Source organism: Morchella sextelata (genome assembly GCF_020137385.1).
Source record: "Morchella sextelata strain SCLS chromosome Unknown scls_2, whole genome shotgun sequence".
Classification (NCBI taxonomy): Eukaryota; Fungi; Ascomycota; class Pezizomycetes; order Pezizales; family Morchellaceae; genus Morchella; species Morchella sextelata.
The window spans coordinates 1,863,467-1,876,512 of NW_025408617.1; the positions used below are offsets into that span (position 1 = coordinate 1,863,467).

The 13,046-nt window shown below is 42.6% G+C and overlaps 3 protein-coding genes across 3 annotated transcripts; 2 read left to right on the forward strand and 1 right to left on the reverse strand.

The window, feature by feature from the left end:
• Positions 1-6,069: 6,069 nt before the first annotated feature.
• H6S33_005750 (uncharacterized protein) lies at positions 6,070-8,857 on the forward strand (the record flags this gene model as incomplete). The annotated part of the gene is made up of 6 exons (XM_044837130.1): positions 6,070-6,166; positions 6,286-6,348; positions 6,432-6,536; positions 6,601-6,758; positions 6,921-8,793; positions 8,844-8,857. The coding sequence occupies 6 exons, from the start codon at positions 6,070-6,072 to the stop codon at positions 8,855-8,857; spliced, it is 2,310 nt and encodes a 769-aa protein (XP_044699059.1).
• Positions 8,858-10,159: 1,302 nt separating this feature from the next.
• On the forward strand, positions 10,160-10,645 carry H6S33_005751 (uncharacterized protein; the record flags this gene model as incomplete). Its single annotated transcript, XM_044837131.1, has 3 exons — positions 10,160-10,170; positions 10,221-10,480; positions 10,563-10,645. The coding sequence occupies 3 exons, from the start codon at positions 10,160-10,162 to the stop codon at positions 10,643-10,645; spliced, it is 354 nt and encodes a 117-aa protein (XP_044699060.1).
• Positions 10,646-11,226: 581 nt separating this feature from the next.
• Positions 11,227-12,840, reverse strand: H6S33_005752 (uncharacterized protein; the record flags this gene model as incomplete). Its single annotated transcript, XM_044837132.1, has 4 exons — positions 11,227-11,433; positions 11,493-12,471; positions 12,536-12,723; positions 12,796-12,840. 4 exons carry the CDS (start codon positions 12,838-12,840, stop codon positions 11,227-11,229), a joined length of 1,419 nt encoding a protein of 472 aa, XP_044699061.1.
• Between the last annotated feature and the right edge of the window lie 206 nt (positions 12,841-13,046).

Sequence of the window (13,046 nt, forward strand, 5' to 3'; positions counted from 1 at the left end):
GCTCGAGCGCTGTGGCCTGGAAAATCCTCCGAGTCGCCCCTTGGATCTGGGCAATCACGGGATCACGACGCAGTTAACAACGTTATACAACCAGAGCATATACCGCAGTAATTCGTCTCAGTGGACGGTTACACAGACGTCCAAGTTGCGCGTTTGAGGGAAGATTAGGGGGGCGTTTTCAAGACAAATGACCAGATCAAGGAATTTCAACGTCAATGTGAGCGTCCGTTGAGCATGAGACGAATTACTGCGGTATATATATACTAGCGAGAATATAAAGTCTGTCTGCTTTGATACGTAGGTAGGACACCAATCTTTCTTCTCCACACATGTACCAAAAGGGACAGACTTTATATTCTCGCTAGTATTTATAATGCATGACTTTTGTATAATTATATAAGGATGTACCCAGGGTGTCGGAAAATGATGCACATTTGCAATTGGTGATATCTCAACCATGAGAGAATTAATCTTCACACAAGTCTATCTTGAGGTCAATTTAAATGTGCAGATTCCTTTCATAATGAAAAAATAAATAAAAAAGGTCTGTCATCGATACCTTTTGGGTTTTTTACTACTGGTTTTGGCTACCTAATAGTGGCTTCTTGCCTGAAGAATGGTTATTTCATATTTAAATAACGCCAAATGAATTCTTAGACATTTCAGAGACGTCCTGCACTTAAAATTTGAATTTAGGGGGCGTGTTGCGTTGTGCCAAAATATAGGTAATTGGGCGTTGTCAGGCCAAAATGTGCGTCACTTTCCAACCCACCCTGGCCGGGTACATGTGTTTTGAAAAGTCGCTAGTTCGGTAGAAATTAACACCTTTGACCAATTTATAGTTGTATGCACATATGTATTGCTTAACGGGCCGGCCGACGCCACAAACCAAACCCTTCTCACCTTTCCAATTAGGCACACATAGAGTGTGACGATTGCTTCCGGAAATAAGGTTCGGAGTAGTCTCGTACCCATCCCTACTTAGCAGCAAGCTGCCTGGAAGGATGGAAGCAGGGGGGTTGGGGACGAGCCTAGGTTCGAAGTGGCTATATATAATCCTACGTACGTGCCCTGATCTATGAAGTTGGTCCAATTGGCCATTGCAAGAATGAATCCGGCCTAGAAGTGCTTATAGTATACGTAGTTACAATTCATGCCAGCCCCTCTAGATTGATTTTTGTTCCGGATAACTTAAGTACCAGGATCGAAATTTCTACTTCGTGTAGCTGATGCATGATTCTAATCGAGTGATATATTGTGAATATCAATATTCAAACCAATAAGTCAACTGCAGACGGGGCTAACATGCTTATCAATTTACTAAATAACCACAGCATACTGACTGCTGTCCTCTGCACGCTCTATTTGAGCAATATACGTGCATACATGTATATATATACATGAGTACTCGGCTGCTTCTTCCCGACCGAGATAATTCGTGGGAAAAAGGGTGCCAACACTCCGGTGGTAGCAGAACACGCACTACGCAAAGTCACGGTATACGTACATGTATGTATTATGTACATTTACGTATATGTATACATAAGTATGTACATGTATGCTCTGAAGTACATCATGTATGTGACCCTATTGATATTGAAGTGTCAGAGAGTTCGTGTCATCATTCCACCGGAATTATGTATTTTATTCTATTTGATGCAAAACCCCCTTACTGCTGATGTTACATGTAATTTACATAGGCGAGATCCAGGTATTCGTCGGCCCAGCATTATGTATGAGAGGACTGACTTCATGGACATCCGTTGCGAAAATATAGCTACAGGTAGAATTACCTTCTAAAGACCACCATTTTCTACATGGGGATGGATAAAAATTGCAATACGGAGGCTGCATTTGACTACATGTACTTGGGTAATTCACGGAGATGTTTCCTTGCATGTCTTCTATCGTCTCCAGCTATGAAGGTTGACCTGGCGGGATATAGTTGGAGGTTTGCATGGGCAAGGCTGCTTGTTGGTATCGATATGATGAAGAGGCATTAAGCCGTGAACCTATAATCGAAATGTTTGCTAACAACGTAGGGTATTCTGCTTTTAATTTTTAATTGTTTGAACGAGGTAAAATGGTCATGGCCCAGAGCTGAATCATGCCAGGATCCGTCGGACTGATTAATATATTTTATGTCTCAGTTCGACTTTGCACGTGAATACGAGTTTGATTCATATGCTTTGAATTAAACCTTACCACCAGTCTAGCTAGAACATTACTATAATCATGATCGATCATGAGATTTCAGCAAGCCCTAAATAAACGGCGGTCAATGAATTAGTTAACTCGATCCGATTGTGCTATATCACAGCGTATCATGCCTGAGGAGACTGTCAATATATATCTAGTATTACATTTACATATAGAGATATTAGAAATTTAACAAGGTAAATTAATGCATAAAGGGTCATCCATGCATGGCCATAATTAGGCTGTTGGAGACATAGCCCAGAACCCTTCCACAGACCCGGCCCTCTACTCTAATTTTAATGGATTCAAGATATAAGGCGAAAAGGCGAGCTGAAAGTACATGTGGACATTACAAGTCACTACATGTACATGTAGCTACATGTAGTTCTAGACGGCCTTAAAGCTGCCATCACTTGAGTAGAGGTTATCAAAAATTAGGTATCCTGCCGGTCGTGAAATTGGTTGCAAAGAGATGCGTACTATGAGCTAGATCGATCAAAGGTCGTATTATATACAGCAAAACCTATCATAATTCCACCCCCGTGGTGGTCGAATTCCGATGGAATTATCGTAGGGATGGAATTTAGAGAGAGGCCTTTGTTAGCAAACTACAGGTATCGTTCCCTCCAACCGCTGGAAGTTTGGTAGGGATAGAATTTCGAGAGGGTGGAATTATGATAGGTTTCTCTGTATTTGAAGGTAATCTCAAGCTTCTCGATATTTCTGCGCATACTTCTGTTGCACATGATCCTGGGTACTAAGCTACGTTATATTTGCCCAGGAGACACGGAACACCATCTTGATTAAAATACTCAAGTATAATATCCCCCATGCCATAATAAAGACAAATGAATTATATTACCTTTGCTACATATGTACATGCATGTACTTTAAGTATTTAAGTAGATCAGTATTGCCTTAAGTGTATACATATGTATTAAGTACATGTACATGTAGTTGTGTTTCTGGCCGGATCGCGGAAAGGAGATCTAGGTATATACGACGTATAGTACGTATATACAAGTAGGTACTTGATGGATAAGATTAAAACTATGATAAGGCCCTCATATATCTACATCATATCATACTATCCATAGCTCCTATTAATGTAAGTACAAGGCTCTGGCATTTAGTGAGTGAACGGATCCTCACCTGTCAACACCCCATTTAGTTCGCTCACTTAATGCCAGAGCCTTGTACATGTATCTACATGTAGATCTATATATTTGTTATCAAACAAGACTAGTCGAGCGAGTGAATACTACATGTATTAGCTAAGTACGTACATGAAGTTGGGTCGAAATGCTGATGACATTTTGTGGGGCCAAACGGGACGTTGCTAGTGCTAACAAACTCTGATCAATCAATTATTAATCTCTACTAACCAATCTCTCGTCAGTATTTGCTATGGCGCCGTTGGTCCCCACAAAAAATGGTCAGCTTGCCAGATGAAGTGATTGATATATGCATATATTAACAATAGCTATAAGTACATGTATATATGTAGGTAGATATTATACCAAGTGGTGATAGTTCATTATAACAGACGTACATGTACTAGCTTATAGATACATGTACAGTTCGTCATTTAGATCTATAGAATAGTACTGTGCATCTAATTATATATATATAATCTGTAGCTACGTTCTTCGTTTGGTGCGTGCAACACCTGTTAGAACAAATCCTTGAATGGTTGTCGTGTTGTACTTTGAACACATTAATCTCACATGAGTCTTGATACATGCACATACAAGTATGTATAATATCAGCCCTTGTATGTAATTGCATATTGCATAACGCACAAACATCGAAGTACCGTACATACTTGGGTACAGATCCTTGGATTACACAATCAGAGTAATATCATGTGCATATACGCATATAAGTGTATATAAAGAGAATATGCGGATATGCAGAATACTCTTCATATATACATGTAGTATATGTATTTGTTCCAGAATACTTGTTGCAGGATTATAATTTTAGGTTTACCTCGACATGATCATCTCACGATCACCCCAAGGTTGCAACTACATGTACAATTGCAAGCTTGCAAGGCTATTCACAACAACCATGTATATATACATGTATATATACATGTGTATACATATCTATATATATATGTTCAAGTATTCTCACTCATTAGAAGGTGGCATTCTACTAGAGGCTCATTTAAAAAGAGCTGCAGTATTGTATTTTCCCGGTCAATGGCGAACCTGAGTCAATGACGAATGGCCGGCCAAACAAACCAAGGTACATCATCTTATATGGTACTGCACGTGCACGATCATCCTATGTGCTATCTCATCCGGATAGAACGACTCATCTGTGCGTTTCCGTTTTTTTTCCCCCTACTTCATGCAAAGTGGCTATGCCAGCTTATTTGGTGTTTATTCCTATCAAAAGTTTCTCGAGATTTTATTTATTAGGTTTTTTTACTTACATATTACTTTTCATATAATAGTAGGCCTAGGGATAGCTCGGAATAAATTACATGTAATTACATATTCTTTCTGTCGATGTTTGTGGTGCAGTTTTCTGATTTTGATTGGCCAATAATTAAGTGCACATTCGCCATAGAACCGATTCGCCATTGACCCAGAGACATTAAAACTAAAAATAGATTCTCGGCATACCGAGACTGCCTAATGCGTATCAACCGGCTTCTTCCATCATTGCAGTTAAACAAATCGCATCGCAAAACACCGCGGCCTAGATTTTTTTTTTTTTTTTTTTTTTTACAAGAAATCTCTGCCAGAACATACATAAAAATTTCTACGTGTTCTAGATGTATCTACATATCCAGACTCCAGAGTAGGTAACTGTACTCTGCTCCCAGAGTACTACTCTAAACACATGTAATGTATATATACCTTGCGGACTTTTTCAAACAAGCAAATCGCTTCCCGTAGCAGCATTGTGTAACAGGCTTAGACTGTGTGGCTGCTCCAACGTGGTGAAGTACTTTATCGAATTGGGACCCGCAGGAGAACACAGGTCAAGATTAAAGACACTTCAGGTCTGAGTAACAGTTTGACGAGACGACCAGAACAAAGGAGACCCCGCGCTTTACCAGGGCTAAAAAAAAAACGACTCGTTGGCGGCCACACATCTGATCATAGCTCAGCTCTCTCACTGCATTCCCCTACTATTTATCATCTTCGTCCGAACTCAGCTAGTGTCGCAATTGACTCTCTCAAGCTTTTTCAACCTCCTACGTTGCAGCTCCTCTAACGTAACTTGAGTGCCTTCACACTTCTCGGCGCTGCTCGGTTCTCTCTCCCCTTTAGTTTATGTTTCACTATCGTCATAGACTTCCTTCTTCTTCCCAATCGTTATCTTGCGCCCAACCGTCGTTGCATTCTCGCCATCTCCTGTTCAACCACCCCATTGCAACTCCCCCTTTGATTACAAGCTCGACGATCGGAAGGGAGTCTACTTCATTGATTACGACACCAGAATCCTACGCGAACGTATACGAACTGCCCCTGTTGCGAACGACTTCAACATATTCGGGTGGTGGTGACAGGGTCGCTACATATTGAAGCAGCAACCCAGCTTATTATCGTTAGAAAGTTGTTACAAAGTTGTAAAACGGCGGAACGAGCGGTTGGGTGCTATATTCATTATCATCGTCAAGCGCGCTTCTTCCAGAAGTCAGCATATCAGGAAGAAATATAAAATTCAAATAAAATAAGAAAATACCTATAGATCGAAGGGGGCTTACGGGTATACTGCCAGGATTGACTCGACAAGTGTGATTTCGGAAGAGTCGCTATCAACCAGAGCAGGAATATTTGGTAGGAGATAGGAAACAATACGCGAAACTACAGGACTATTGCAAAGAGCTTCTTGATGAACAATCTGCCCATGGAGGTCCCAACTACTACCTCAAAAGATATGGGGTCATCGCCCGAGAGCTTGGGTATAGCACCAGTAAAGCCCAAGCAATCAAAAAGCCGAAATGGTACGAGAAATGACTCTGTTTTCTCTTTATCTCCTATTCTGTGTTCGAATTGAATACCGCCTACCGATGAACAGAGATCAGGGTCGATCAAAATAGTACCAATTCTAATAGTTTCATAGGTTGCGTTACCTGCAAGGCGAAGCGACTAAAGTGCGACGAGTCCAAACCCACTTGCCACCAATGTATGTCCTAAGAGTCCTTTATTCAGCTTCTAAACCCGGTATAGCTTTTGCGACTAGTAATTCGGTGAGCTAATAAGAGAAAGGTCAGAAAAGAGGTGTTACTTGTGGGGGTTACAAAAAAGACTTTAAATGGAGGGCATTTGAAGAATCCGCCTTAGGAGGCAAAGCTCCAAAATCCTTACGAAAAAGTATTTACATGTAGCCGTCATTCTGAGAAATATATCCACTGGAATATAAGCTAATATTTAATAGGTACTGGTAATGGGGTGACAAAACCTAAGAAGAATCCACCTCCTCCACTTCTGTCGGGCACGGCCTTTTTGGATCAGTCCATTACAACCGCCACAGGTCCTCCCCGACGGTCTCCCAATGAATCAATCTATGAAACCCCTTCACCATCTCCGTATCAGGTGCAGTTTTCCTCATTACACCAGTTCTCTCCGCTTTCGCCAAATTCGTCACAATTAAATAATAGCCTCGAGGCCAATGTGTCATTCTTATCACCTCACCCTTTGCAATTTCAAGTTCCATCACCACCTGAATCTACTCATTTACATACAAGTCGTTCTCAGTCTAGTGCCGGGTTTTTATCATCGTTTGTTCCTTCCGAAATCAATCCGGTTTTTGTGAGTGGTAGGCGCAATATTCATGGAATGTGCTCCGAGCTAGTTCAAAGCTCCAACTCCGTGCACAAGTCTATAGGGCCGCTACTTTACCTTAACCCTCTAGAAGAACAAAATGATTCCAGTTTTACGATCAATAAAAAGGAGGATGGTGTTGAGGAGGAGGTAGAGGGCGACCATGAACGACACTTCTATAAACCGGATGACATTGGAATCCCCACAATCATCAAGGAAGAAGTTGATGTTGATGATGATGATGATGATGATGATGATGATGATGAGGTTGTTGATATAGTTCGCACAGAAACTCCGAGAGACTGGTTGTTTAGACGCCGCTGCTCACTTTCGCCCTCGGCGTTTTCAACACATTCAACAAACTCACAATCTTCACGAGAATCCTTTACCAGCGTTCATGATATCTTCCGCCGTCCTACATTTGACTTCAACGCCCCAGAGATGCTTCTCCTGCATTTCGATAAAAACACCTGTGGTATCATGTCTGTAAAGGACGGCCCCACTGAGAACCCATGGCGGACGATGATCTGGCCCTTGGCCACACAGTCACCAGCTCTTTACCATGCAATTGCCTCGATGACGGCTTTCCACATGTCGAGGGATCGACCATCTCTCCGTGTAGAGGGAATAGAGCATATGCGTCAATCGGCTACAGCATTAGCTCAAGGCTTTAGCAGAGGCACAATCAGAAACGACGCGGCATTAGCTACAACATTAGTGTTAGCATTTTCTGAGGCTTTTGATCGCCACACATCTAGTGGTACAAAGCACCTTCGAGGTGCAAATGAATTAGTAAATCGGGCTCTGGCTAAGTTTCGAACCTCTGAGTCTAGCCCAGAATCTAAAAAAATGTTCTCGTTTCTGTATAACGTTTGGGTTTATCTTGACGTTTTGGCCCGGCTTACTTCAGAAGATGACAATGGTGTCCAGACCCTGGTGCATGGACCGTTGTCACATACTAATCAAGTTGATCCTTTACTTGGCTGTGCAGCGACCTTATTTCCATTGATTGGGCGTGTTGCAAGCCTTGTACAGAAAGTACGAAAGACTGATAAAAATTCACTCCCAATCATTAACGAAGCCATGGATATCAAGACTCAGTTGGAGAATTGGATTCCAGAGGCTTATTACGAGGAACCCCAGGATCCGCTCAGCGATGTAGAGCACTGCGTCAAAACCGCGGAAGCCTACCAATATGCCACGCTCCTCTATCTTCACCAAGCTGTACCAGAATTGCAATCCCCAACTGCCCATGAATTGGCAGAAAAAGTAATGCAGGCCATTGCAACAATTCCCATGAAGTCTAGAAGTTGCATTGTTCACATATACCCACTTCTTGCTGCTGGTTGCGAAGCGGTAGGCAAGGAGAGGGATTGGGTTAATAGTAGATGGGAAAACATGTGTAGTCTCATGTGGATCGGCAATATCGACAAAGCGTGGGAGGTTGTGAGGGAAGTCTGGAGCCGACGTGATTCTTTTGAGCTGGAGCGGCAGCGGATGCAGACGCCGCCGCCGTCAACGTCCCGATATCATTCGCCTCCTATAGAAGAACCTAGCTCGAAGAGGGTCTCTGGTGGTGGAATTGAAGTTGCTGACTATGGTGTTTGGGAGTCCCAAGCAGACAGTGAAAATAGTAGATATAAGAAATTCCGAATGATGGCGTGGTCGACACCAGATCCGGCGATCAAGCGCAACAAGAGAACGGCTCCGGCGGCGGTGGGGCATGAAGAAGGTGAATCGTGGTTTGAGTTCACAGTAAGAGGCAAGCTACATTGGATCAGCGTCATGAAGGACCGCAACTGGGAGGGTAAAGTTAATCCACAAATACTTACATACCTTATGCTAACTTCCCTTAAGTTTTGCTGGGATAGAGTCGTTGTTTAGGCGGAGTTATATCGCTAAACGCCTGTGCCCAATATTCATTATTTACTTATTTTCGTGGACGTGGCTGCTTCACTTACACCGGTGCAACTGGGTTTGATTTCATAGGCCTTCTATCGCATTTCTTTTCTCCTCGTAATCATTAGCGTAATTTTCAAGGGTTTGGGAAGGGAAAGGGGGTGATATCATATCACTTAGGTTAGGGTTCATTTTGGTGCTCGTCTTTTTCCTACTCGACTTTTTTGCGTATTCGTTTTTATTCGCCTGACTTAATATACCATCGTCTTTTTTTTCAAAAGCGGGAAATTGCAGTTCGTTTTCATCTTGTCATGGTAGATCCTTTTGAGGTTGAGCCGGCAGAAAGGACAGTATGTAGATGACGATAGTGGGAAGGGGTGAGCGCGGGTGTATTATTGCTAAGATTCCTCCTGTTTATTTCCCTTGCATCGATTGAGACCAGATTTATACGCTTTCATGATCCTATCAAGTGGATGGTCTGCTTTTCACCGACGGATTCGCCCCACACGTGAAAAATTAACGTAATTGGGGGCCGTGTTGTGTGCGGGGGTGTAAGGCTGAAAAGAAGGGACCTTCACACATAATGTAGAGCAGCTACTCTACATGATCATGTACTCTAATCGTCGTCGAAAGCTCCAAAGTCTATATATGTATCAAATAGTGATTATATTACGTTAATGGGAGCGTGTAACACATATGTATGTACATGTATGTATCCCAACAACTTCCGGGCCGGCCTGACAGGTCTCTTTGCAGGAGGGAACATTTCCCCAAATGTAGATAAACTATCCCTTTATCCCCTACCAACCCTTATCGATACAGTCTGGCCGCGCTATCTTTAACGCGTCGCTATGGTCTTAAATGCATCGTCGATCCATGCATATAGTACTCAATTAGGGCTTAAAGTCATGATCATCCCGGATCCCGCTCTGCTGCCTGTAAGAGGCGCACCGCCATTGGCTACTCATACATAGACCGACCCAACAACCTGAATTACAGTCTTCTAATGCTCGAATTGCAAATCCGGGAAAAGAAATCTTGGAATTTGTTCAAGACGATGATATCTGGGGTTTATTACGTGTTCAACATGGTTTTATACTTCGGGATAGGTAGTATGCGTGTATGAATAAATGCATGGCATGGCCTGGAGCAGTCCTTTTTTTTCATATTTAATCACATGGGTCCGGAGACTGACCATATTTTACTCTAAAATATCATACTCAGTAGAATCACCCTAAGTACATACAATATTGACAAGAACTTTTTTTTTCAAAATGCCTATGCAGTGAGTACTATATATCTAATATATTCGTTAGCCCACTAACCTATCTCCAGCTATTACGAAAAGGCACAAACCGAGTTTAAGCCCCAGCTACTCGTCGGAAATAATGTATTTCTTGGGGACATCTTCTCCAGTGAAAAGATGGATGCTGAAAAGCCTATCTCGTGTGGTTTATATCGCTTGGAACAGGGGGAGCCCTTGGTATACACATATACCTACCATGAGATGAAGATTATCATTGAGGGGGAGTTTCATATTAGCGATGAGACCGGCAAAAGTGTAATTGGAAAGCCTGGCGATGTTTTTCATTTTGGTAAGTACCACTTAAGTTGATAATTTATTATTATTGGCTTCAGAAAGACATTTACTAATTTTTGATCATTTTCACGGTAAAGAGAAGGGAGCGACGATCACCTTTACGACACCAAACTATGGGCTTGCGTTCTACACAGGACAAAGAACCGAGGGTGCTGCCTAATTAGAGACAGCCTATTTGATCGGTTAATATGAGTTGGAACTTTAAGTAAACGAATATTTATACCCTTATCTTCAACAAATAAGATATAATTGCCGTAATAGAATCTCGCATCTCGGAGGTGATGCGTGTATTAAATCAAACAAAATAGGCTCTAATTTCTAAAAGAACAGTACAAGCAGATCCGTGACTTACGCTGCCGCTGTAGTTCCTGAAATACGTGTTTTTGAATGGGATATTAGGCATTGAAGTGATCAGTCTAGTTGCTTTTCTCTGGCACGATGATTGTTCGTTTTGCTGGACCTATCTCAAGTATGCAAGGGATTAGATGGGGGAAAACACATTCCAACTCAGTGAAACTGGCAATCAGAAACCGAGTGATCTATCATGATTCAACCTCATATCGATTTTTTTTTTTTAATTCATTAATTGCATGCAACCTTACAGTTATGGCAATACCTCATATCGATTACCTTAATATAGCGGTGTGGCTCTAGAACAAAAGAGGGCAAGTTTACGCAAGTAAATACAGGAAGTTCTTTTAATTTCAAACAAATCGCTAATCAAAACTGAATGGGCCTCTTTTACGCCCCAAATGACTTAATCATGGCCTCCATGCTCAAACTCTTTGGCCTTTCAATCGGCAGTCCAAGAGCCCTATCCCAAATCAATTGTGCCAAGGGGCCCAACCCTCTTGAGACACCGAAAGTCACAGTGTAGTAAAGATCTTGGTTAATACCGTAGTGGTGGAAGAGTACCCCGGATGCAGAGTCGACGTTTGGATGTGGGTTCTTATGAGCCAGATTAGCATCTGAACGATCATTAAAAGGTCTAAGAAGAGGTTCTGTACCTTTGTCTTTCCGTGCTCCAGCAGCACACCTGGCGCGATATCACTATTCTTTTTGACAAGCTTAAAGACTTCACCCTCCGACACCTCTTTCCTTGAGGCTGCGAAGTCCATCAAAGCTTGGAACCTAGGATCGGGCTTCCTCAAAACAGCGTGTCCGTACCCAGGGATTACCTGACCACTATTCAACAAGCTCCACAGATAATCTTTAACATCTGAGTCCGAGTAGCTATTTCCGATTTTCGTCTTCATCTTCTGGATGAACCTTAGTACTTCTTGGGCTGCGAGACCGTGAAGGGGTCCTGCGAGACCCTGGAGACCAGCAGAGTAAGACAGGAATGGGTCACTCAAGGCAGACCCAACGAGATGTGTAGCGTGCGCTGAAACATTGCCGCCTTCATGATCACCATGAAGGGCCAGGTAGAGACGTAGAAGATCAACAAAACCCTCGCTATCTGATTTTCCGAGCATAGCTGCGAAGTTCCATGACCAGTCTTGCGACAGGTCAACAGATCCAGGAAGAGGTCCACCACCGTTATAGGTGTTTTGGTAAATTTTCGCAGCGATAGTAGGAAGCTTAGCAAGTAACTGGATTGAATCATCGAAAGTGGGCTCCCAGTAATCTGCCTTGTTCAATCCCTTCTCATACATTCTTGCAAACTTTGAGTCATGGTTCAATGCTGATACAGCAATGCTCATCTGCGTCATTGGGTGTAAAGTTGTTGGGAAAGCATCCATCATCTTTACAACGAACTCTGGAAGTTCCGCATTCTCGGCAAAAGTCCTGCTCAGAGCTCGTACCTGCCCCTCAGTTGGAACCTGTCCGGTAAGGAGAAGCCAGAACATTCCCTCCGGAAGCATTTCTTGCCCAGTCTTTCCTTTGGGGAGGATGCTCTGGCATTCTTTGATCGTCTTTCCGTGGAAGCGGATACCTTCGTTGGCATCGAGAACGGAACCTTCCCAGATCATACCTTTGATCCCTCTATACAATTTTATCTTTAGTTTCATACCACAGAATTAAAGTGATCAAGATTTGTGGGACAAACCGCATTCCACCAATAGCGTTCTCGACCTTAACCTCGCCTAATGACCTCTGACCATAGTCTGCCTTAAACTTTTTGAATTTCTCGCGCTTCTCAGGGATGATTTCCCTAAGGGTCTCCTTCAAGTCTTTCTCTGGCGCAGATGCATATCCTCTACTGGCCTGACACAGTGGACGAAGGGGAGATGAAAGCTGTGGATTAAACAACGAATCTATTAGCTTGACTTTTTTTAGAATACTGTGTTGATGCAAGATTGGGCATACATGGAAGCTCCGGAGAGCTCTTGAAGACCTAATGCTGAGGGACATCTTTGCGTAGTCAGGGAAGGTATAGATAGGTCAATGATAGTCGTCAAGAGAATGTAATTCAATTGTTGAATGAAAGATGGCTCGGGTAGATTTAAATACAGGGTTGGTGATAAAAAAGCAAATAAGACACGCTGTGCACTTTGGACGGGCCAATGGAGGTATGGAGTTAACCTGAGCTCCCGGAACATACGGCTACCCGTAACCGT